At 48.8% G+C, this 26,097-nt stretch overlaps 2 protein-coding genes across 5 annotated transcripts in view; both read right to left on the bottom strand.

Annotated features, from left to right (window-relative positions):
- The window catches only part of HGSNAT (heparan-alpha-glucosaminide N-acetyltransferase), a gene marked incomplete at its 5' end in the record, with an annotated part of 32,362 nt that extends 28,691 nt beyond the window's left edge, over positions 1–3,671 (bottom strand). Inside the window, one exon of the mRNA XM_081085031.1 lies at positions 3,437–3,671. Within this exon, the coding sequence (XP_080941157.1) occupies positions 3,437–3,671 (235 nt within the window). The remainder of the gene's footprint in view (positions 1–3,436) is intronic.
- Positions 3,672–5,961: 2,290 nt separating this feature from the next.
- POMK (protein O-mannose kinase) lies at positions 5,962–24,501 on the bottom strand. 4 transcript variants are annotated; one of them, XM_081084285.1, is made up of 5 exons: positions 24,430–24,451; positions 23,872–23,964; positions 22,738–22,827; positions 17,496–17,798; positions 5,962–9,749 (listed from the first exon to the last, which is right to left on the bottom strand). In XM_081084285.1, exons 4-5 carry the CDS (start codon positions 17,775–17,777, stop codon positions 8,979–8,981), a joined length of 1,053 nt encoding a protein of 350 aa, XP_080940411.1. In that variant the 5' UTR covers positions 17,778–17,798; positions 22,738–22,827; positions 23,872–23,964; positions 24,430–24,451; the 3' UTR covers positions 5,962–8,978. The 4 variants fall into 4 exon arrangements, 2 of the variants coding, with proteins under 2 accessions (XP_080940411.1, XP_080940412.1); XM_081084286.1 differs by lacking the exon at positions 23,872–23,964 and having other exon boundaries at positions 24,430–24,501; XR_013995576.1 differs by lacking the exons at positions 5,962–9,749; positions 17,496–17,798; positions 23,872–23,964 and adding an exon at positions 21,549–21,909 and having other exon boundaries at positions 24,430–24,501.
- Between the last annotated feature and the right edge of the window lie 1,596 nt (positions 24,502–26,097).

Raw genomic sequence — 26,097 nt, 5'->3', positions numbered from 1 at the left:
AGTTTGCCAAATTTGGGGAAAAACGAAGTGAACTAATACTAGCTAAAGCTAAAGCGAACATTTCACTGAGACCACCTGGGCCATTTATATCTATTACTAGAGGCCGGGTACATGAAATCGTGCACCAGTGGGGTCTGGCCGGCCCCATGGGGCCTGATCCGGGCGGGTAGGGGGGGTGTGGAAGGTTGGGGGGACCGATTGGGGTCCTAATAGGGTTGGTTGGCTGCTGCAGTGCACATCATAGCAATGGGTCATTCCAGTTGTTCTGGTTGTTCTGTGGTTCCAGTAGCTTGGCTTTAATATATATAGATATTACATAAAGAAGAAATGAATTGACCCTCTAGCTTTTATGCAGAGGGAAAACACAGGAAACTATTTAGTAACACAACTAGAAAGGTAATAATCTAGCCTCTTTATTTAGTAATATGAAAGCTTCCGTCAAGGCTTAAAAAATAACAATAAGTACAAAAGCCCTGGCCCCACTCCAGACCAATTAAATCAGAATCTGTACCCCAACCAGCAAGGTTTTTAAATGTTCCTCCCCAAAGCAATAACAAAAACTCCCCAAGTAATTCTAATATGCAGCCAAGGTGGAAAACAATAATCAGAGAGATTATGAGTGCAAAGCCAGGGGATTTTGACATCTTTGTACTTTTTGCATCATTTGAAAGTATTTTTTTAAAATCCATGAGTCTGTATCACTCAAACACACAAAGCGTGCAATTCCTAAGCTATCCAATGACACTGAAATTGAACCTGACGCTCAGTTTAAAGAAAAGCTGCCAACTCCTGACACAGCTGGCTTTAGAAATATCAGGGTAACACTCAAGAAGCATTATCTGCAAAAGAGTAACTCCAGCTGGCTGGTGTGGCCCAGTGGTTTGAGTGTTGTCCCATGCATCAAAAAGTCACTGGTTTGATTCCCTGTAGGGCATATACCCAGGGTGCGGGCTCAATCCCCAATAGGGGTTGTGCAGGAGGTAGCTGATAGATGTTTCTCTTCCTCTCCCTTCCTTTCTAAAATCAATAAAAACATATTTTTAAAAATAGAGCAACTCCCTCCTCTTCTTCCTGTTTACAATGTGTAGGTGAGGAAATAAACCAAATAAAGTCACCATTCAGTAGCCCTAAGGTAATGGTAATTTGTGTATCTGACTTTTTAAAAATATATTTTATTGATTTTTTACAGAGAGGAAGGGAGAGGGATAGAGTTAGAAACATCGATAAGAGAGAAACATCAATCAGCTGCCTCGTACACCCCCTACTGGGGATGTGCCCACAACCAAGGTACATGCCCTTGACCAGAATCGAACCTGGGACTCTTCAGTCCGCAGGCCGACGCTCTATCCACTGAGCCAAACCAGTCAGGGCTGTCTCTGACTTTTATTCCACTTCCAAATATTTAACTTCTGGTTCTATCTCTCTGCTCAGGAGTATCTTTGCTGGGCATATTTTAAAGGACATATCCTACTTATTTTTTTTTCTTTTTTCTATTTTGAAGTTAACTTGAATCCTCAAATCATATGAAGATGGAGTTTTTAGTAGGAAGTTGTCCAGCCCAAACCTGGGCTCCAGGTGGCACGGAAGTTCTGGCTGTCCTCTCAACACAGCTTGGTGAAGGTTCTGGGGTGGATCGCTTAAGAATACTATGTTCTTACCCCAGCCAGTTTGCACAATGGGTAGAGCATCAGCCCAGGGACTAAAGGGTCACAAGCTTGATTCTGGCCAAGGGCATGTACCTCAGGCTGATCCCTAGCCTCTTTCTGGGCACTTGCGGGGAAGCAACCAATCCATGTGTCTCTCTCACATCAATGTTTCTCTCACTCGCTGCATCTCTCCCCCTCCTTTCCACTCTCATAATCAATGGAAAAAGATCCTCTGGTGAGGATTAACAACAACAGAAAGAATACTATTGTTCTCCTTCACTATATATAATAACTATTGGCAAACTACCTTTTCTCCCCCTAAAATAATTATCATTATGAATCGCTGCTAAAATACAAAGCAAGAGCATTGCTGGGCTCAGTCCCTGGCAAACTGGGACTGGGCAGATTATGCAACCTCTTGGTCTGTTTCCTCAATTATAAAAGAAGGGGGAGAGGAGCAGATTGAGTCCAGGGGTGGGCGAGGCCGCATACAAAACACAACCAGCTAAAATGCTTCCTCAAAATTTATTCTGTCGTCGCCCTACAAGATTTTGACTGGGGAGGAGAGGCAGTCTGAACTTCACCCTGACACCCCAACCCCCGTGTTCTGATTCAGAAACGGATGGAGAGGGATGGCTGTACTTGGCTGATCCCGCAATCCCCGCCCAAAGCACCATCTGGAGAGGGTCTTGGGGCCTCGTTCCCGGGGGCTGGAGAAAGGCCCTGGGATTTGTATTTTCATCATTTGCCGGGGCGAGCCCAGGATTTGGGGAAACAATATATAAGCTGAGGGCCTCTCCTCCCGGCCGCACATTAGAACCACCTCACTTTCCTGGCAAAAAATAAAAGTAAAAAAAAACCATCAGACCCCTCCAGGCTGCACACCTCGCTCTGAGACACCCCACAGACCGCAGGGTGCGATAAACCACAGCCTCGACTCTGCCTCCGTCACCTCCCAAGCAAACGTCTCCGGAGGGAGGCTGGGGGGAGTTTGCTTGGGACCGGACTTGAAGTTTTAACCAACTTCTGCGATCACCACCCTCCCCACGTTGCCTCCTGCTGAGCGTCACTGCACGCTCGCCGGCCGCTCGCTCCCGAGTGTCATCCCAGCACTGGGCCGGGCCCTTCGGGGTGCAGCTCGGGACCGGGGCTGACCGGCTGGCGCGGGCGTCCCGCCACTCCGGCCGCGGGGCAGGCGTGGCCCCGGCTCCCGCTCCCCGCCCCGCCTCGGGGCACCCGCCAGGTCCTGTCCTCTGGGAAGGGACTTCCCTTCAGCGGAAGGGCCGCCGCACACTGGCCCGGCAGAGCGATGCGCACCGGGTGCACGGCTCTCGGCCGGCCGCCTCTCCTCCAGCTCTGCACCAGGAGGACCCAAGGCGCGCACACAAGTCGCCTGGAGACGCTGGGGGCCCGCAGCCCCGGGCGGGCGGACGGGCGCGGTTCCCGGCGAGGTGGCACCCCGCTTCCGACCGGCTCTCCCCGGCTCTCGCCCGGGGTGGGTGCCGTTGGGATGTCCCCCCACCCCACTGCACGATGCTGACCCGGGGGGGTGCCCGCGACAGCGGCCAGCGTGCTATCGCCAGCCTCCCGGTGCTGGCACGTTCACCCCGCGTCGTAGAAACAAACATTCTAGTGCCGGAGGCTCGCTCTTCTGAGCGCTCGCGCGCCCGAGCCGAGAGGGGGCGTCGCGTCGCGCAAACGGAGGGCACAATCGCGCGCCCCGCGGTCCCAGCGGCGGGAGGGGCGCGGGGGCCGCCGAGCCGCGCGGGCCGGAGCCTCCACGCACTCACCTCGCGTGCCGCGCTCCAGGGCGTCGCCGGAGGCCAGCAGCGCGGCGCTCAGCGCGGACGCGGCCAGCAGCAGCGCGGCCAGCACCCGGCCCGCGGCCCGCGCCCAGCTCATGCCGCCCGCCGCCGCCGCTGGCCGCCGCTCCCGCACGGGCGCCGCCTCGGCCGCCGCCCCGCCGTCGCCGCAGCGCTCCCGAGCTCTGCGCTTCTTGGGGGCGCGCGGCCGCGCGCTCGTCATCGCCTCCCTCCCGAACGCCGTCAACGCCGGTCGAGTCACCCGCGGGGGCGGGGCGTTCAGGGCAGGGGCGGGGCGTTCAGGGGCGGGGGCGGGGCGTGCGGGAGCCAGGGGCGGGGCGTGCGGGGCGGGGCGGGGCCGGCCGGTGTGGGAAGGTCCGAGGGGCCGGGCCACGCTGGTCCCGCGCTCTGGGAAGCTTACTCTGTAAAGGACCTCAGCAAAGGACCAGGATTGTCTCCAGGTTGCGCACTGCTTTTTTAAAAAATTTATTTTATTGATTTTTTACAGAGAGGAAGAGAGAGGGATAGAGAGCTAGAAACATCGATGAGAGAGAAACATCGATCAGCTGCCTCCTGCACACCCCCTACTGGGGATGTGCCCACATCCAAGGTACATGCCCTTGACCGGAATCAAACCTGGGACCCTTCAGTCCGCAGGCCGTCGCTCTATCCACTGAGCCAAACCGGTTAGGGCTGCGCACTGCTTTTTGTTCCCGGAGAAACATCCAGAAGAGAAGCCTCCTGCAGGCCACAAGCCACTAGCCCTTCTCTGATCACCCTCCTGAGAAACATTCTGTTAAATTCCTGCGTCTGGTTCTTCAATACACAAATGGGTGTTGGTGTCTTCTGTCCACTGTTCTGGAAATGGCATGGTAAGTCAGACCGGCGGAGCCCCCGGCCCCAGACATTCACTATCCAGAGAGAGATGAGACTTAAAAGGCCATCTTGTACCACCCCTTTGAAGAGCTCTTTGGCAATCTCTGATAAAGTTCAAGGCGAGCAGACACGAGGACCCCGCAGCTGCTCTCGCAGCCATACGACTGGAGAAACTATCATACCTATAAAGGGACATGTATAATAACACTTGTAGCAGAATGCGTTATAATCGCAAAAACCTGTAGATAATCTAAATATTCATCAGTAGAGGAAATGGATAAGTTGTGGTATATATACAGCAGTATTAATGACCTAGAGTTACATGTATTGAAATGGATGAATCTCAAAATAAGGCAGAGGGGAAAATGCAAGTTGCAGAAATGCCTTTGTAGTAACTTATATGGAAAGTGTAAAGCCAAGAACAACACTATATGTTGATTAGGGATAAATGCACATGTAATAAAAGTGTAATGACACATAATGGAAAGATAAACGCTAAACTTACAGCTAACATGACACTTAAAAAACTAAATGTTTCCCCCTTCCATCAGGAACAAGGCAAAGATAATCGCACACATCATTTCTACTCAGCATTGCCCTGGGGTCCTGGTCAGTGCAAGAAGGCAAGGAGAAGAAAGGAAAAAAGCATACAAATTGGCTTTATTCAAATATGGTATGAATAAATGTATGTGTGGGAACTCTTAAGGAATCTTCCACACACACACACCGAAATTACCAGAATTTATAAGTGAATTTAACAAGGTCACAGAATTCAAAGTCAATATACAAACATCAATTGTATTTTCATATCAAGATGTAAACAAAATTGGAACTTGACTTTTTAAAAATAGCATTTACAATAGAATTTTTTAAAATTAATACTTAAATAACTTTAACAAAACAGGTATAAGACCTGAACACTAAAAACTACAAAACATGACTGAGAGAAATTAAAGAAGACCTAAATAGTTAGAGAGATATACCATGTTCATAGACTAGAAGAACCATTACTGTTAAAATGCCAGTTTTCCCCAAACTGATCTATATAGAGTGCAATCCAAAAAAAAAAAAAAAATCCCAGTAGGTTACTTCTTGTGTGTATATGTGTGTGTGTGTGTGTGTGTGTGTGTGTGTAGAAATTGACAACTGATTCTAAAATTTATATGGAAATGTAAAATGATTTTGAAAAAGAACAACAGAATTGTAGGTCTTGCACTGAGTTCAAGATTTACTATAAAGCTATAGTAATCAAGATAGTGTGTTATTATCAGCATAAGGTAATAATATAGATCAACAGAACAAGATAGAGAGAGCCTAAAAGTAAACACACAGTACTGGTTTTTCACCAAGTTACCAAAGCAATTTAATGGGGGAAATAATGTTTTCAATAAATGATGCTAAAACAATCATTTCAATAAACGATGCTATGTGCAGGAAAAAGTGAACTTTAACCCTAGCATATACACAACTGAACTAGAAATGAAATATGGACCTCAATGTAAAAGCTAAAACTATAAAACTCCTGGAAGAAAATAAAGGAGAAAACCTTCATGACTTTCTTAAATAATATATAAACTATTTTATTTTTTTGTTAATCCTCACCCAAGGATATTTTTTCCATTGATTTTTTTAGAGATAGTGGAAGGGAGAGGGAGAGACAGAGAAAGAGAAACACTGATATGAGAGAGACACATCAATTGGTTGCCTCCTGCTCCCACCCAGGGCCAGGGATTGAGCCTGCAACCTAAGTATGTGCCCTTGACTGGAATTGAACCTGGGACCCTTTGGTCCATGGGCAGATGCTCTATCCATTGAGCCAAACTGGCTAGGGCTAGCTAAACCATTTTAAAACACAAACTTAAACAAAACATAGTTAAGAAAATGAAAAGGCAAGCCTCTGGCTGTGAGAAAAGATTTGCAAAAGATATATCTAGTAACAGACTTAATTCCAGGTTACACAATGAACTCTAACAATTTAAAAATAAGCAAATTATTTATAAATGGGGGAAAGATTTGGACTCTTCACCAGAGATGTGAATAGCCAATAAACATAAAAAGGTTCTCAGCATCATTTATCTTTGGGAAAATGCAAATAAAAACTACAGTGAGATGGCACTACACACCCACTAGCATCGCTAAAATTAAATTAGCTGATAATAACAAGTGTAGGGTAGGAGTGTGGAGCAAATGGAACTCTTGAACACTGCTACTGGAACAAGGTACAGAAGCTTTGAAAAACAGTTTAGAAGTTTCTTATAAAGTTAAACATATACTTAAATGTGATCATAGGAATACTCCTAGGTATTTACCCAAAAGAATTGTATTTAAATGGTAACAGCAGTTTATTTCATAATAGCCCCAACCTAGAAACAGCCCCGTGTCCATCAGCAGATGGCTGATGAACATACATATAATGGAATATTACTTACCAATAAAAAGATATAAATTACTGATGTAAACAATATGGATGGATTTCAAAACCACTGCAATGAATAAAAAAGGTACAAAAATGTTTATACCACACTGTATGGTCCCAATTATGATATTTGGGAGAAAATTCTAATCTTTCTAAAAAGCAAGCAGAGTCATTGCCTGAGGCCAGCAGTTGGAAAAGGACTGAAGGGGGGAGGGGGCGGGACACATGGGAAATTCTAGGAGGGGAATGTTTTATCTGTAGGGGTGGTGACATGAGTAGATAAATATATCAAAACTCATTGAAATATATACTTAAACTGGTTGCATTTTATTATATATAAACTAGGTTTTTGCCTTGGAAAATCAGATGGGTGGTGTGCCACTTACAGACGTAGGAAACAAGCAGCAAATCTGGCTCAGAGAAGAGTTATTTGGGAAATGTTGAATGTGAGGTATTCTTTGTGTGGATCTGTTTTCAGTTCACTTGGGTAAATACTTGGGAGCGGAATTGTTGGGTCACAGTAATTCTATTTTGAACTTTCTAAAAAGTGCCAGACTGTTTTCCAAAGTGGCTGCACCATTTTACCTTCCCACTGGCAATGTCTGAGGGTTTCAGTTCTTCACATCCTCACGAACACTTGTTATTGTCCATCCTTTTGATTACAGCCCTCCTAGTGGGTTGTGGCAGAGTTTTTATAACAAAAAGCAGCAGTTAGAACAATACTGTGGACAAGCACATTCTCTGATCAACCAGAGGACCCAGTCAACCACAGGCAGTAGACTAGGGGGTAAGACTGATACTACTTCCGTATCAGTGCCTGGGGTGCCCTGTCTGACAGTTAGGGGCAGTGGTTGTCACTGCCCAGGGGACCAGTTAGAAATGCAAAGTTTCGGACTCTATCCCACCAGACCTTCTGAGTCAGAGACTCTGGGGTCCCTGTGATTCCAGTGATCCCACCCCTCCATGTCAGCTTTAACCACCTTATTAGGGATGATTAATATGCACCAAGTCCATCATCCTCTGCAAATGATGATGGTGAGCAAGGAAAGAGCTTTTTGAAGCTTCAATCATACAACTCAAGTGAAAGGGTTTGACACTTTCCAGTCATGAGTGACAGTGTTGATGAAAAATGTTCACAATAATTTCGACAGAGAAAACCCAGCAGGAAAGTAAACATGAATATCACAACTACCATCCAAGGCAGTAACACATGTCATTTCCCTCATTCTTGTTGTTATAAATATTCCTTATTGATTAAAAATTTCAGCCCAGCTGGCGTGGCTCAGTGGTTGAGCACTGACCTATGATCCAAGAGGTCACGGTTCAATTCCTGGTCAGGGCATATGCCCAGGTTGCTGGCTCGTTCCCCAGTGTGGGGCGTGCAGGAGGCAGCTGATCAATGACTCTCTTACCATTGATGTTTCTCTCTCTCTCTTTGAAATCAATCCTATATAATAAAAGGCTAATATGCAAATTGTCCCCTCGATGGGCGTTCAACCGAAAGTTTGACCAGGGGGTGGGGCTAACCAGCCAACCGCCCGTGACCCCTCCCCCTGGTCCTAACCCCAATTGGCCGCACCCACCCCGTTTGGGGCTGGCTGGCAAGATCCCACCTGTACACAAACTCGTGCACCGGGCCTCTTGTAAAAATATATTAAAAAACAAATTTCAAAGAGAATGCCATCATAGTTCTCCTCAAGCTCCTAGGAAGGAGGATGGCACTGGAGCTTCACAGAACAATCACTTAAAACAGTAAGGGTGGCCCCACCCACACAAAGTGAAGCCGACCAGGGATACTCCCAGGCCCTGGTATGTTGATTACCATCCAAAACAGAGGAAAGAAAATTCCTTGGAGAACTACTCTATGCTTCTTTCATATACTCCCATTTAAAAATCGTCTCTATCTACCTTTCTTACAAGCTTACAAACTCAGTTATTAGGTCAGGGAAAGGCTCTTTGCAGCTACATCTTTCTGTAGTTACTTCCTTCAGATACAGGTCAGATTCACGGCTTCTCTGCATCTTCTCCTGGGAGCGGTCAGCGTTAGAAGTGACGCCAGACTTAGATCACGTCGGTTGCTCTGGCTTAGCAATTTCTGCCCCGGTGGCCAGCAGAGGCAGCCGCTCACATGTGCACGTGGGTACAGAGGAGGAGCCACCCGGCTGAACAGCAGCAAGCTCACTGTCAGAGCAGAACTGCTGTTCCTTAACTCGCACCCCTCACTGACCGCACTAGTCTTCAAAGCATTTCTCTGGTCTGAGACGTCACGGTGTCTCTGAGTGAGTTCAGAACCTTCTGGTAAGTGTCCAGAATGGCCTGCGCGGTGGGCCTCTCTGCAGGAGTCTGGCTCTTACAGGCCTTATGAATATCGAACAAATGGAATCGGACCATGTCGCTCCCTTCGACGTGCCCCAAAAGGAAACTGGAGACGTCGGGAATCTTCCAGATGTCGATCTTCTCATCGTACGAGGGCATGAGATCGTCACGAAAAGGCACGTCCTCTCCATAGGGCCACAGCTGCTCCGGAGCCACGAAATCCCCGTGAAGCTCCCTGTGGCCGCACTTCACCAACGCCCCGGCGCTGCGGTTCACCAGGGGCAGGGCGTCCAGGTCGTTCACCACGATGCTGAAGTTACTGGTCAGCAGGTACTGGGACAGCGTCTTGGGCAGGTCGTTGGAGTCGCACATGACCCGCGTGCCCAGGGGACTGTGGTGCAGGTAGTGGATGATGCCCACGTAGTCCATGGCCAGCTGCAGCCGCTGCTGCCAGGTGTTCACGGCTTGGTACTTGGAAAGGTTGAGCGTCGCTTCCAGGCTGCTCAAGGACCCTAAGGGGTGATACTCGGTGAGAATAGTGTTGTCATCTTCACAGAAGCCAAGCAGCGTGACAACATGTTTGCTCTGCAGAGATTTCAGCATCTGCAGTCCGTGGAGGAAATCGTCTTTCATCTCCAGACTGGTGAGCCGTGAGAGAGCGACTTTGCGTTCCTTCCACTCGGACAGAAAGACCTGAAACAGAGCCAGAGCACATCACCTGGGTTAGAGAGCCGGGAAACAACTCCACAGATATCTTTAAGAACTGGATGTGGTACAGAGGATACAGAAATTGATGAGACACAGACCTGACCCTAGGGTTGCTCTTAGTCTAGTTATAAAGACTCACTTATGAGCAAACACAAGATACCCAGCGAGGCAAGTGCCCTATTAGCGGGAGGCTGTGGAAGGACTGGCTCTGGTCAGAGTGCTGCGGGGCCATCCGTCCGGCCATCCGGAGAGGGTGCCGGAAGGCTCCTGGGAATTACTCTAAAGCAGGGGTGGGGAATGTCCGGCCCTGGGGCCATATAAGGCCTGCGAAATCATTTGGTCTGGCCCTGCCAAGGCACTAGGGGAGAGTTAATTAAATGTCTGACCAAATATAGCTGGCTAATTTTTAAGTTGATAATTTTGTATGGCCTGTGAATGATGTTATAAATATCCAAATGGCCCTTAGCTGAAAAAAGGTTCCCCACCCCTGCTGTAAGGATGACCAGGGCTTGCAGGGTGGATGTGAGCACGGGAAACGCATTCCCAGGAGAGGGGACTGCGTGTGTACGGTAAGGCACTGAGTGGCAACCAGACTACCAGTTCCAAAATACTGCAGCACAAAGGGGGAGAAGAGATGACTGGAAAACCCTACACAGGCAGTGAGCCCAGCCAGCCATCACACATAACAAGATTACGCACTAATTTTAAAAGGCAGCACAGTAAACCACAAATAGGAATAGTTCTATATGTAAGGTAAACATTTTGACATGGTCTGTGGGTTTGTGTGACTTCAGCTGTACAAGTAGGAGTGGAAATGCCACAAACACCAGACTTGCCCTGGTTCACAGCTTCCAGAAAACTGTCCGGTACTGCCTTAGATCCTCAATTATTATTAGGTAGGCAAGGCTTGCAGGAAGTGCTGTAATTAAGAACCTCTGATCTTCCCCTTAAATTCCCAAAGGAAAGGCAGAAGACTGCGGAAGAGAGAACAGAACAGCTGCGAGGCCTGACCCCTGCCCCAGGCTGCTGCTGCCCCCAGTGGGCTGTGTCTCTCTGGGCTCTGCTTCTTCATTGCGAACGTAAGAAAGAAATCTGGGACATGATTTATCAAGAACTTTTAACATCTAAGTCTATATCTATTTAAGACAATAATTTAAAATAGATAAAAAGTTGTAGGAATAAAAATCTGGCATTATTTACAAAAACATAAACTGGAAGCTATCCATCCATCAAAGAATAGGGAGTAGTTCAGTTATGGTAGGTTCACTTAAAAGAATATTATGTGGTCAACAAAATGCATACATTGATAGAGTTTTCACAGGTAAGAGTATGCTGCAAATGAAAACAGGCCATAAAATTACACAGAAATCAAAGAAAGAGGCTAATGTTTCAGCTCGCAGTCATATGGTACAATTCTGGGTGATATTTTTTCTTTACACCTTTTGGTATTTTCCATCTTTTCCAGAATGAATATATATTACTTTCATATTTTAAGACATTTTTTAACACAACTCAAATATTATATCCAATGGAGGTGGGCCAGAGGACTCTGAAGATTTCTGTTGGATCTGAGAAGGACGATTCACTAATAGAAAAACCCATGCAATGGATTGGGTTCTCTTTCCCATTTAGCTCTAGAATTTTGCAGAGACCTGTAACATGATTTTAAAGACATGATGGAAATTTAAATTATTTCCCATTTTTTTCTTTTTAACAATCCTACATAATAAAAGCATAGTATGCAAATTGTCCCCTAGACTGGGAGTTTGTCCGGGAGTTCAACCACGGGATGGGGCTGGCCAGCAGCAGGCAGCCGTGGGAAGAGAGGGAGGCCCCGGCCAGCAGCCGACAGCCACTAGGGACCCTACCAGTGCATGAATTTCATGCACTGGGCCTCTAGTGTTACAATAAATAGCCTTATAGTTACATTTCTGTGGTGGGCTGGCATGGCCATGGCATACTCAGCCCCACATTGCGTGCCTTATGTGCTGCGTCAGCTCAGCCAGGTTCAGTGAGCCTGAGTGGGGGCGGTGAAGGATTGAGAAAAGACAGAAAAGAGAATGAAAGCTGGGTCTCGGTGGGACGCTGTCCTCTCTGATGGAGAGAGACAGTGCCACGGACTACAAGCTGTGTCTTTATTTTATAGTCAGATTCCACGAGACAAAGATATTTACAACATTCTCGTGGGTTTCGATCCTACTCAATCACATGCACCTGAACTCTATCAAGCCCACGTCACTCAGGCACGTGGGACCACGTGTTCAGACCATAGGTTCAAGCTCACAACTACAGCTGTTGGCTATAATTGTGCTGGGAGGGCTCTGCCCTCCAAGCTGGGACGTGGACGTGGCCATGAGAGGACTGTGCCCTCTCATTCGTCCGAGGCTTGAACCTGTCCAAACACTGTAGCCCAGCGGTTCTCAACCTGTCAGGGAAAGCCGCTAGAGAAGTGACATCTGAGCTGAGACCTGGATGACCAGGAACTAGCCATGTCAGAGGTGGAGGAAGAGGATTTCAGGCAGAGAACAGCAACTACAAAGGCCCTGAGAGAAAGGCTGTTTGATCAAGGACCAAAAGAAAGGTAGGTGAGCCCTAGCTGGTTTGGTTCAGTGGATAGAGCATCGGCCTGTGCACTGAAGGGTCCTGGGTTCGATTCCAGTCAAGGGCACATGCCTGGGTTGCGGGCTCAAACCCCGGGGCTGCAAGAGGCAGCCAATCAATGATTCTCTCTCATCATTGATGTTTCTATTTTTCTCTCTCTCTCTCTTCCTCTCTGAATTCAATGAAAATATATTTTAAAAAAAGAAAAAAAAGAAAGGTAGGTAAGTGCAGGGTAGAGGGAGTGAGGATGATGTCGGGGGTGAGTTTGGGGATAGCAGGGAGCAGATCATGGTAGGAGGTTTGTATCCCCCCGCCCCTCCCAGGGCAATGGGAAGCCACTGAAGGGGTTTTAAGGAAGAGAATGGCGTGGTCGGAATTGTGTTAGGAAGTGGCTCTGCCTGGTGCATGGTGAAGGGCAAAAGTGGAAGCAGGGATGCCAGTTCCAAGGCAAGAGCTAATGCGGACTTCACTAAAATGGGCCGGGGACGGAGGTTATCAAACAAGTTTGGGATGTGGGTGAGAGGACTCCAGGTGACTCCCAGGTTTTGGCTTGAGTGACTAGGTGAGAGGTGGTGGCATTCTCTGCGATTTTAAGGCTGGGGAAGAACAGGTTTCAGAACAGGAAATGACCAAGTGCCAAACTGGATGTACTTCGATGCTCAAGAGCCCTCCAAGCAGAGGTGTGGAATAAATAGCTGGATACACAAATCTGTGGCTCCGGGGAGGGGTACAGGCTGGAGATATAAATTTGGGAGTCCCCAGCATATAAATTGTATTTAAAGCAATGGCACTAGATTAAATCAACTAAACGTGTATCTAAAGAAGACAGAAGAAGAGGTCCAGGAAGGAACCAAAAGGAATCAGGTTTCTCAGCCTCAGGACCACTGACATTTTGGACCAGATATTGTTTGTTGAGGATGACTAGCAGCATCCCTGGGCTCCACCCACTGGATGCCAGCAGCACCCCCATAGCCCCCACTATGACAACCTCAAATGTATCTCTACTCACTGTATCTCTACTCGTTGCTAAACGTCCCCAAGTGCCCTCTGATTTGGAGGCAGGATGGGGAACAGAAGCAGCAAAGGAGAGTCATCAGGAGTGGCCAGCGAGGGAGGAGGAACACGAAAAACACGTCACAGCGCGAAGAGCCAGGGCTGCAAGCAGAGAGGAGTCAATTGGGTCAGGACTGCGAGAAGGAGCCAGAGGAAGGCAGAGGAACACCCACCCTGAGGCGCACTGGCCTCTGTATGAGAGCCGAGGCCGAGTTTGGAAGCCGCAGGGCAGAGGGCGGAAGCATGAAAGAGAGAAGAGGTAGAAGAGCTGTGGCAGTTTTACTACAGAGGCAGGGGGGATCGAGAGAAGAGGATGGCCTTATTCAAAGCACATGTTTGTGTGCCAGTAGGAATGATCCTCAGAGCGGGAAACACTGATGATGCGAGAGAGAGAGAGAGAGAGAGAGAGAGAGAGAGAGAGAGAGAGAGAGAGAGAGAAAGAGAAAGACTGAAGCGAGGGAAGTTGTGAGGAGTCAGGGACCAACCACGCCTGAGCTGGAGGTTCAAGGACTAGTGGTGGGAAGATGAGGAAATTCCCTTTAGGTGGCTTCTATGTCACCCTAACTCATGTAGCAAGGTCATCAGCTAAGTCAGGGGTTGGGGTGTTGAGGAAATATCTGTCTCAGAGATTGGGAAGGAAGAGTTACTAAGGGAATAGAGTAGCCAGCTGGTCTGTGCTGAGTGCACAGCTGAGATGTGTGGCCGTGCGCTCAACCACACAGCTGTGCTTACATGCGGATGGGTAGTGGGTCAGCCGGGTTTGGGGCTCTCCAGCCAGGCACGATGGAGAGAGATGAAAGGGAGTTGTGGCAAGTGTGTGAGGGAAGGTGATGAGGGATGATGGCCACGGGACCTCCGCTGCTGGGTAAATCGGGGAGTGCAGGCAGGAGCGTGTCAGAAAGTGAAAACGTGCCGAAGCCGGTTTGGCTCAGTGGATAGAGCATCGGCCTGCGGACTGAAAGGTCCCAGGTTCGATTCCGGTCAAGGGCATGTACCTTGGTTGCGGGCACATCCCCAGTAGAATGTGTGCAGGAGGCGGCTGATCGATGTTTCTCTCCCATCGATGTTTCTAACTCTCTATCCCTCTCCCTTCCTCTCTGTAAAAAATCAATAAAATATATTAAAAGAAAGTGAAAACGTAACACCAATGGTCCCAATGAGACAGGAATTACTGAAGCAGGGGTGCTAGGGAGGAGGTGGGGGGCAGAGAGTGGGGCATCAAGAACTCTGGTTAAAGAAACTCCTACTGAGAAACCCGTGCCTCCCAGTGTGGGTGTCAGTGAGGAGGGCGCCCACCTGTATGGAAAGGCAGGAAGCTTGTTCCTTCAGGGCTTGTTCAGATGAGGGAGGAGGAAGGAAGGGGAGATGAGGGAGGAGAGACAGAGCTATGGCAGGTTTAATACCGAGAGAGGGGAATGAAAGTTCTATTTAAAGAGTGTGTGTTTGTGTACCAATAGGAATGATCCTCTGAGTGGGAAAAACTGAAGTGCAGGAGCCGTGAGAAGTCAGGGGCCAACCACACCTGAGCTGGAGGTTCAAGGTCTCCTGGAGGGCAGTGAGAGTCTACGCTGGGCCAGACCTGCACAGGCACTGATGGGGCAAGACGAACAGGCTCCTGACCCCAACGCGCTAGCATCGGTGCTCAGGGTACTTTTGCCCTGAGAGCAAGTTTTGGCCAAAAGCACACAGAGAATAAATGTAACAGCCTTTAGTCACACTAATAAACAAACACATTCCTCGGGGTTGGTACCCACATTATTAAATCCCGTATTTGCATGGGCACGATGTGTAGAATTCCCTAAAATCAAGTCTGTCCTCATATAACAATGATTTGCCACCATCAAAGCTACTCAAAAACATACCCTCTGAGGTAAAAAGCAATTCCAAAAAATAAAGTTTAAAATGTTCCAAGTGATTCCAATAATACGAAACAAGCTGGCGGGAACCTCTTTGGAGGGGACAAATTCACTGCTATGTCCTCTTCTCTACTTCCTCCTTTCGTGGTGATTTCTTCACACCCGAATGCTTTCAATACCATCCCAAATACACATTCCCCAAACCAAGACCTCCAAACGCTGGACTCGGACATCCAACCAACTGCCTGCATGACGTCTCCCTGTGGACATCTAGTCCGCCTCGCCATGTCCGCCTCCCGCACACACAGTCTGCTCCTTCCCGTCTTCTCCGTATCAGGTAATGACGACGCTATCTGTCCTGTTACCCCCTCTTTCCCTTGTACCCCACATCCAATCTACTGGCTCTACCTTTAAAATAGGACTGAATCCAATAGTTCTCATTGCATCCACTGCTAACAGCTGGCCAAGCTGTGACCATCTCTCAGCTGCCAGGCCTAGCCCGGCCACCTCCGGTCCCTCTCTGACTGTGTGCTACCTCTCCTCCTCACCCTGCCCCTGGGCTCACGGGCTCCTTCCTGCTCCCCAGACAACCAAGCGGGTTTATCTTGGGCCCTCTGCTGGTACCCACCTCTCCACTGGAACATCCTTTCCCCAAATATCCACACAGCTCACTCTCGGGCGGTCCCGGCCACCTAGAGGAACAAGCCTGTCACCCGCCCTGCGCTTCACAGCACATCATGGACATGTTTCAATACACACCGTTCCTTATTTTCCTGACTGTCTGACTCCCCAACTAGAAAGCAAGCTTTAAGGGTCTTTGTTTCTTTCACTGTCTCACCCCTAACAGCCACAACAATGAATGAATGAATCTTTAAAAGAACCAGTTACCTTGTTTTATGGTTCTACTTTATATCAATGCCTGTCCCTTTTCCCTGTCTAACTGACTTCTTCCTTTAAGACGTCTCCTTTCCACATTCATGGGAGCAGGAGCCGGGGTCCCCATCTCCCAAAATAAAGACCAGCACTTTATCAAGCTGCAGCCCCTCATGCATTTTTCTGCTCCCTCCTTCCCTTTCACTAGTCATTCAGCGCATCCTCACAAAGGACCTGTCTTTGTTCAACAGTCCTGAACTGGCTTCCAGAGTCGCTCTCTGTTTTATCAGTAAGCCTCGGTTACCATGGAAATGATAGCCACCAAAATGCAGCACACACTCCTTGCTGATAAGACAAGGGCTCTTGAAGTCTCTGAGAACTGAATTCACCCCTTTGGCTTCTCTCATTAAAATTAAAAACCTAAAAAAAATCAATATACCATCATAGAGTATGAATAGTAAGAATGAAAAATACTGCCCACAATCCTTCACTGTAGCACAATTTCTATCATTTTTATATATTTTTTAAAAATATATATTTTATTGATTTTTTACAGAGAGGAAGGGAGAGGATAGAGAGTTAGAAACATCAATGAGAGAGAAAAATCGATCAGCTGCCTTCCGCACACCCCCCACTGGGGATGTGCCCGGATCAAGGTACATGCCCCCAACCGGAATCGAAACTGGGACACTTAAGTCAGCAGGCCAAAGCTCCACTGAACCAAACTGGTCAGGGCCAGTTTTATATTTTTTTACATGAATACATGATTTTGCAGTTGAATACAGTATATTCAACAATTTTGTATTTTGCTTTTTTTACTTCTCATCCTAGTTTTTTTTCATGTTGCTGCCCAGGTTCCTAACTACATTTAATGGTTACAGAATATTCCATCAAGTGGTTGGACCATAACGTAATTAACCATACTGCTGCAGTTACTATTTCTAGTTTTCTATTACTATCCAAAACAAAGCAGACCGGCCGGGCGTGGCTCAGTGGTTGAGCATTGACCTATGAACCAGGAAGTCATGGTTCGACTCCTGGTCAGGGCACATGCCCAGTCTGCACGCTTGATCCCCAGTGGGGACTGGGCAGAAGGCAGCTGATCAATGATTCTCTCATCACTGATGTTTCTATCTCATTCCCTCTCCCTTCTTCTCTGAAATCAATAAAAATATATTATAAAAACCCACAAAAACAAAGCAAAGCACTTGTTTAAGCATTTAGCTTTTTTCCTTCCACCAGACTGTTTTATTAGATGTGCAGTTACTGGGCTCACGATGCCAAGTTGCTTTCCCAAAGGGCCACCCATCAACATCGCGATGGTAACACAGGTTAATCAGGAACTCACTCTCTTCACGGCTCCCTCCCCAACACGCTTCAGCTGCCTCACTTCTGTCCTCAGCTCCTCACAGGACAGCCATGCTGAGCAGTTGTTCATCTGCCCCACTCTGAAGTGGCCATAGGGACAGTGCCGGGGGTCCAGGGCGGAACGCCGGGGGGCGATGAAGAAGCGATCGAGGCAGAGGTAGAGGAGCGCGTTCATGACAGCCATGGCCAGCAGCAGCCCCACGACTGGGGGCACCTCCCTGTGGGGGGGACTCCTTCTACCATCCTGCGGCTTCATCTCCATGTTGTTATCCTCTGTAACTTCCTGAAACGTAAGATGAAACAAGTAATAACGGCTGTCTTTTGTTTTCCGTAAGGTGTTTTGATGATGAGGGACTGACGGTGGCACACCCTCTAGGCCTCTTATACGCAAGGATCCTGCACTTTGGTATCATCGTGAGGGTGAAAGAAGGGACTGAACGCTAGGCTCACACTAAATGCTGTGTCAGCTGCTCTCATAGTCAGTATTTTTTATTACAAACCACAGTCTGGGCTCCTCTATTACAGATTCAATTAGAAGGGAGGTGTTAGTGTGCGTCCGATTTTGTCTGACTCTCCCACCGTGTTTGCACCGAGTTGATATTCAATGACGAGTTAGTCAAATGAAAGCAGCAAACGGGGGTGTTCGCCCAGTGGGGCTGGGACAGAAGCTGGACAAGGGAGACAGTAGGGGACTCGCTGGGGTGATCGGAGGGGCTGCAATGCCCTTGAACCCAGCAAAGGAGCTGGCATGTTCCTTGGAAGGTACTCAGAAGCTCCTTAATGCTTTTAAGCAGCAAAGGCTACTCTTCAGCAGGCGTGAAAGGTGCATCTGGGGTGGAAGGGACTGAGGCCGAGGGACGGGCAATGAGCCGGGATTAGAGCCAACGAGTACGTATCTAGAATGGTGGCGGTGAGAATGGAGAGGGTGACGCAGAGATGGACCTCACACTATGGAACCGCTGAGGGCGTGGTCACTCACCACAGGAACGCCCTGGCGCCGGTGTGCGGGCTGTGGTGAGGGCGGGCATCACAGCTTTAGTTGTTGGATGGTGGAGGGTTGGGAGGGGAGAAGGCGGGGGAAGGGCCCTGGACATCAGGTGCTGGACACTCAGGGTGCTGGAGGCAGACCCTACTCTGAATGAGAATGAACTGGGTCAATACCTCGACAAGGGATGTGGTGCGTCAGTACCAGCTCTGGGACACAGCGGGGACATCGGTGACAGGACTGACCCTGCACTTCTGGGGTCTGAGACACTTGTGAACGGAGCGTTACCTTCTAGGTACGTCTTCCTTCTGCCAGTTCAGGTCTCCATCCGGACACCAGGGCAGTCAGTGCTCTGGTGCGCCCCAGGCCCTGGTTTCAAAGGACCCTGCCACCACGTGCCAAAAGGCCTGCTACCGGAAAATTACAACCCTGCACTCAGACCAATGCAATCGTACAAACAGCCCATCTTCCCCAGGGGCCCTCGTTGTGCCCGGGTGTCCCTGGGGCTCCCGATTCCCAGGCTGGTGCAGCGGCTGCAGGAAGTCCTACAGCCCAGCTGTGGTCAGAGGCCCTGTCCGCTTGTCTGGAGGCGACGCTGAGCATCGGTGTGAACCTGGCAGTCTCCCAGAAACCAGACCCTGGGCTCCACTCTGCAATCCAGATCGGAACGTGACCGCTTTACAGACAGCCCTGCTTGCCTCTGAGCCCATCAAAACAAAGCTTCATGTCAATTTTGCCTAAATGCCACCTGTAATAATACTGTGCCCCAAATCCTGTAATAACACTCCCTTTTCCGCCGATAGAGACACCAGGTCTCAACGCTGTGCAGCTCACACAGTCAATGGGTCAATAAACCTGACTGGTTCGTTCCCATGGCCTACGCCTCCTCTCTTCAAACTATCACCTCGACCCCCACTGATGATCCTGTTACCTAAATTCCTGGGAAAACAGAAGCCACCAGAGAGCACTGCCACAAGCTGCCAACATCACCGCGCAGGCTCCTGCTCCCTGTACCCCCTCTCCTGTGACTATGAACAAAGGGGGGTTCCCAGCTCTGCACCTGTGCACAGATCCCTCTCTCGCGCCTGCTCACAGGCACTGCCCCAGCAGGTCTCCCCTCTTCTCCTGCATCATGGCCAGGGGAAGGGAAGAAGCAGCTGATCAATGATTCTCTCTCATTATTGATGTTTCTATCTCTCCCTCCTCTTCCTTCCTCTCTGAAATCAATAAAAACATTTTTTAAAAAACTATCTATATTCACTATCTCCATCTCTCTCCTTCATTTCTCTTGAACTCAATGCTACTCCACCCACACTGACCCTATCAAAGTGACCTCCACATTGGTAAACACAACAGTCAATTCACAGTCCTGGTATTGACCTCTCAGCATAGCTGATCACTCCTTCCTTCTTCAAACGCTTTTACTTGGTTCCCAGGAAACCTCACTCTGGTGGCTCCCCAGTCTCTGTCTGTAAATGCCGGGTGGCCCAGGGCTCAGATTTGACCTCTTCACTCCCTCCCTCAAGGGGGTTACCTATCCAGAGTCATGACTCTCCATCTCCTGCTGACCGCTCCCAAGTGTCCAATAAAAAATACAATAACTCAATTTTTAAATGGGCAAAGAACTTGAATAGACATTTCTCCAAAGATATATAGATGGCCAATAGGCACATGAAAAGATGCTCAACTTGATTAGCCATCAGGGTAATGCAAATCCCTCCACACATCCACTAGGATGCTGTAATAAAAAAGTCAGGCAGTAACAAGTATAGACAAGGATGTGGAGAAACAGGAACCCTCATGCATTGCTGGTGAGAATGTAAAATGGTGCAGCCACTGTGGAAAACAGTCTGGCAGGTCCTTAAAGCTAAACAAAATGTTGCCATGTCACCCAGTAAATCCACTGCTCGGTATATACCCAAGAAAACATACATTCATATAAACACCTGTAGATGAATGCTTATAGCCATGTTATTCATAATTGCCTACTTCCCAAACTCGACACCTGCTTCCTCCCTTGCCCCCCAAATAGCTGTTTTCAGTGCTCACAATCTCAATAAATGACAATTGTATTCTTCCAGTCACCCAGGCCAGGGAAGCTGCAGGTCAGGGGTCAGCACAGTGACATTGCTCCTCCAAGCAGGAAGTTTTAGAAATAACGGGCTCTTCTACAATTCTGTGTGCTTTTTCTAATTATCTGAAGAAAAGGCTGCTTTGCATATGCCTGCTGTAAGAGGTGCCAGGAAACCCTGGCTCTACTGAACTGCTCCAGCATCGCTCAACAACCTCCTTTCCTTTTTCTTTTTAATCTTCACTCAAGGACATAATTTTTAATTGATTTTTGAGAGAGGAAGGAGGGAAAGAAGGGAAGGAGAAAAAGAGAGAGAGAGATCAGTTGCCTCCCATATGTGCCCCAACTGGGGACCAAACCCAAAACCTAGGTATGTGCCCTGACGGGGAATCGAACACACAACCATTTGGTATACAGGACGACGCTCCAACCAACTGAGCCACCCGGCCAGGGCAACAACCTCCTTTTCTTGAATCGATGCCATCTGCTCACACCACCGCCTGTCTTCCAGCTATGCCCAGCAACGTTCTGACGGCTGCTTGCTCCCCTTTCTCATCAAGATCCCAGGCCCAGATCTTTCTCTCCGGCCCATGCTGCCATCCTCAGGGGCTTCAGATGAAACTCTGATGACTTTTACCACTCGGGCCTCCCAGGCTCTGGAGCTTCTCCTACCAGTCCTGATCCTCAGAAGATGCTCGGAAAGAAACGAGTCAAACAGCTGCCATCTCTCCTCGGCAACACTGACAGCTGACCAAGTGTTTCATTTAGACCTCAGGTCAGGGACCAGCAAACCTTTTTCTGTAAACGTCCCGATAATAAATATTTAGCTGCGGGGCGGAAGCAAACACTGAGGTAACCACATCACTGTGACTCCTGGTGCACCGAGCAGCAGTGCCCGGGATGAGAGGCCACAGCTGCTCAACCCCATCACCAGAGCAGCCCCGAATACGACATATACAAATGCACATGGCTTTATTGTAACAAAACTTTATTTATGGACAATGACATTAGCATTTCACATAGTTTTCATTGTCACAAAAGATTATTCTTTTGACTTTTCTTAGCTCGCGGGTCGTACAGAAACAGGTGGTGGGCAGCAGTTGGCCAAGCCCAGTGTAGGTGTGGATATTCCTGTGGGTCTGCTGCAGGCCATCTTCCCATTCTATGGTTCCCTCTCTGTAATCTCGCCCGTTAACGTGGCTTTCACGCCACATAAACACCGATTTCCAAGTCTCTACCGTGGGCCAGATCTTCCTCCTAGGCATCACTCAGCTGGCTCTCCAAGGTCTGGGATGGGTCTCTCTATCCCCAGCATGTCCCCTCTCCAGGTTTCCCTCTCTGTGACGGGCACACAACACACCCATTCCCTTAAGTTACAAAACAGGAGATTCTAAACCAAGGGTGGGGAAGGTCTGGCCCACCAAGGCAACCGCATTTATTATTTACTAGTGGCCCGGTGCACTATATTTGTGCATGGGGGAGGGGTGTCCCTCAGCCTGGCCTGCACCCTCTCCAATCTGGGACCCCTCCGGGGATGTCCGGCTGACGGTTTAGGCCCCATCCCACAGGGATCACTATCTGGGACCACTGGCTCCTAACCGCTCATGTGCCTGCCTGCCTGATCACCCCTAACCACTCTGCCTGCCAGCCTGATCGCCCCCAACTAATCCCCCCTTCCGGCCTGATCACCCCCAACTGCCCTCCCCTGCCAGCCTGATCGCCCCCAACTAATCCCCCCTTCCGGCCTGATCACCCCCAACTGCCCTCCCCTGCTGGCCTGATCGCCCCCAACTGCCCTCCCCTGCCGGCTTGTTCACCCCTAACCGCCTCTGCCTCGGCCCCGCCACCATGGCTTTGTCCAGAAGGACATCTGGAAGGTCTCCCGGTCTACTTAGCATATTACCCTCTTAATAGTATAGATTATTAAATTCAATAAATCTAGGAGCTTTTTTCAGAGCAACATAAATTTATATTAAGTGAATTATATTAAGCAAATAATGTTATAAGTATCCAAATGGCCCTTGGCAGGAAAAAGGTTTCCCACCCATGCTCTAAACCAACCAGTCACCACATACAGTCAATTCTATCGCCCAAATGGCTTTCAGATCTGCCCATTTCTCCCCGTTCTTGCTCCCCAGGCTGGTCTAAGCCACCGGCATCTCTTACCTGGGCTTCCGCAACAGTTTCCTACATGGTCTCCTACGTTCTCCTTTTCAATCCACTCGCCACACAGCAAATAGGATCTACTTTTCTTTCCTGAAATGTTTCAAGCACAGAGAAAACCAAAAAATAAGATTATGGACATCTATTCAGCTTTGTCAGGTAACACTGCATCATGTTTAAAGATCTTTTTTAAAGATATAAAAATATTACACATACAGTTGCAGCCCCTGTGGACCCCGCCCAATCCTCCACTGCTCCCTCCCAGGAAATCACCCTCCACAAGTAGGTGTCGGTCAGCAGTTCTCAAACTGGGTCCCTGGGCCTGCAGCATCCCCTCGGAACTTGTGAGAAATTTGAGTTCTTGAGTCCTCGCTCCAGACTTACTGAATCAGAAACTCTGAGGTGGGGCCCAGAAATCTGTGTTGACAAGTCCTCTGGGTAACTCAGACGCACACTAAAGTTTAAGAATCCCTGGTGCACTTAATTCCCATACAGGAGTTTTATTTTCACCGCATGAGCCCATTTCTTAAAAAAGGCTTTAGCCCACCTCAATACCCGATGGGCTTTTTTCTTTTAAAGTCATATTTCTGGAGTAGGATGCCCCGAGCCTGGGATAAAACCATGTCGCCGAGGAACTTCCCTGTCCAGAAATAAGCAAAAAAAACACAGAATGTTACGGGTTGTGAAAAATACCCAGCAAGTTAAGGAATAACGGTTGGGGCCCGCTGGGTAGGAGGATGCAGGCACTGTTCAGACACAAAGGGTTCCTGACACTGATAGGAAAAAGCTGGCAGACCAGGAAAAGACTGGGAATCACTGCTCTACACGCAGCTTAACTGAAAAAAGAAAAGGGAGGGAGGGTGGAGGGAGGGCAATGGAACAAAATCAGTTTTTACCAATTTACAAAATAAATATCTTATACAACCAGAGGAGACAGGGATTAATGTCACTCAATACAATTTAGAATGAAACCCTGAATTAAAATAATTGTGTTAAACATTCGGGATGCTGAGTTAGCTTTAAGGTTCTATAGTAAAGGTAAGAGGTGGAGAAGACAGGACCACTAATGAGGTGGCCAGTTGGTTGGAGCGTGGTCCCCTGCACCAAAGGGATGCGGGTTCTCGTCCGGGCACATACCTAGGTTGCAGGTTCGATCCCGGTCGGGACGAATAGGAAAGGCAACCGACCCATGTTTCTCTCTTTCTCTATGTCCTTCTTTCCTCTCTCTCTCTTAAAAAAAAAAAAAAAAAAAAAAGTCAATAAATGAAATGGCTAAATCCTGCTTTTTTAAAAAGAGCAGCATATGTTTACGCCTAACACAGAGCTTGGAGGCGGCTGGCACGGCTGGCACGAATGATCGCGTGCAGAATAAACTCTGGGAGAAGGACCGACGGTACAGCCTAGTGTTTCATGTCCAGCGCTCGCCGAGCAGGACGCGGAGGGGCCCCGCGCGTGGACGCGGCTGCCCGGGGCCCGCGTGGCCTCCGGTAGGACTCGGGGCGGGCCACCCAAGAGGCGCGGCGGGGCTGCCCGGGCTTGGCTTGGGGGACGCGGGCCGGGCCAGGGCCAGGGCCAGACCCCGCGGGAGGCCGAGCTGCGCTCCGCGCCCGCCCCGCAGCACCTCGCCTCGCCCTCCCGGTGCACAGCCACGACCCCCCGCAGTGCCCCCATCCCGAGCCCAAGCGAAGCGCCTACCTGCGGCCCCGGCAGGGCTCGCGGCCTCCTGCGCCTGCGCAGCCGGAAACGGGCCCGGCAGGACGATCCCGAGGCTGCCCCCTGGCGCCCCCTGGTGTCCACCGCCTGCCGGACACCTGGAGGCCCGATGCTTCCAGACCCCGTGCACCGTCGGGGTCAGACTCCTCCTCTAGCTTCTTCTCCACAAACCTATGAGGACGGATGTGCTGACCTATCACTGTCGTAGACCAGACGCGCAACCCGGTGCTGGGTACGGCAGAGAGGGTCCGGTCAGCGGTTTACAAAGGGTGGCCCTCAGACCCAGTGCTGATGCTTCCCATCTCCAGGGAAACCATTAGACGCCAACATTCTCGGCGCCATCCCAGGGCGGAGTCTACCAGTCTGCTCAGCCAGGCCTCTGGGCGATGCTCATGCCCTGCAGGTTGAGAACCACGGGCTGGAAGGGAAAGTCGGAGCAGAAAAGCTGACCTTCCCGCATTCACATGCCCCAAAGGAGGAGCCCTGGGATGGGAAACAAGCCTATTCAATAATTTTTTTAAAAAAAGAAAATGGGTGAGATATGAGAAACTTTGAACATGAGAACTTTGAACAGAAAAATAATCAGGATGAAACTGACAAGACAGGAAATTAAGGAAAGAAATGAATAAAGTTAAGTGCAGTCAGTTCTGCTATAATACATTTAAATATATATGTATATATATATTTCAGCATGTTTGATGTATTGGAAAAACATTTGAGTATTGTGTAATTTCCCATTTGTGGGTATGATTTCATCCTGGAGAAACAACAGGTGAATGCAGAAAACTGCACCAGCTGAGCTCACTGCACAGGAATGATCTCACACACGTGCACTCCCCTCACCTCTGACAGTGTCTTCAATTCATCCCGTGTGTTTGAGCCACAGGCATCCACACCTGGTGTTGCAACTTTCCAATCGATTTCGGCTAATTCTCCAACACTTCGCAATACCTCACAAGCTGCAACCCTTCCAATGCCCACCGCCACAGCAAGCTTCAGGTGTTTCCCAAGGTAAACAGCCATAAAGCCTAAAACTGTACTGCCATTTTCCTTTTTTTTTAACTGATTACATTTTTGAGCGTTGTATCTCTAACCCCATTTTTACCATAAGCCCCCTGGTTTTAATTCGTGATTTTGCATGGCCGTGTGATGTAGGAACACAGCATCACGTTCTAGCAGAACTGACTGAACAGCCCTAACCGGTTTGCTCAGTGGATAGAGCGTAGGCCTGCAGACTGAAGGGTCCTTTACCTTGGTTGCGGGCACAATCCCAGTTGGGACTGTGATGTTTCTCTCTCATTGATGTTTCTAACTCTCTATCCCTCTCCCTTCCTCTCTCTAAAAAAAAAACAGCAATAAAATATATTAAAAACTTAAAAAAAAAACTGAACAAAGGTTTTAAGTGGGTTTCAGGTGGAAGAACAGAGCAGATCGAGTAGGGAGAAGACATCTTAAGTTTGAAATGGAGGGGTAGTCCAAGTTAGTATGCAGCAGGTGAGTGGCCAGTAATAAAGACTCCCCATATACAATAATTATCTCCCTTAAAGGACTCTGTGACTCTTGGAGAGAACACACAGGGAAAAGAGCCACATCTGAGTTCTTGGAAACTGACTGACTCCATGCTCGCAAAGTATCTTTTTGATAAATTGT

Source organism: Myotis nattereri (assembly GCF_964212035.1).
Source record: "Myotis nattereri genome assembly, chromosome: 2".
NCBI lineage: Eukaryota > Metazoa > Chordata > Mammalia > Chiroptera > Vespertilionidae > Myotis > Myotis nattereri.
Note: the sequence above shows the minus strand (reverse complement) of the source record. Positions and strands in the feature narration are given on the sequence as shown.

Bases quoted from the DNA above. Each gene is read 5' to 3' on its own strand.
- POMK (XM_081084286.1), bottom strand. From the start codon at position 17,777: ATGGAGATGAAGCCGCAGGATGGTAGAAGGAGTCCCCCCCACAGGGAG. The intron at 9,750-17,495 runs GTGAGTTCCTGA...GCTCTGTTTCAG, and splicing joins GGGAGGGAGCCGTGAAGAGA to GTCTTTCTGTCCGAGTGGAA.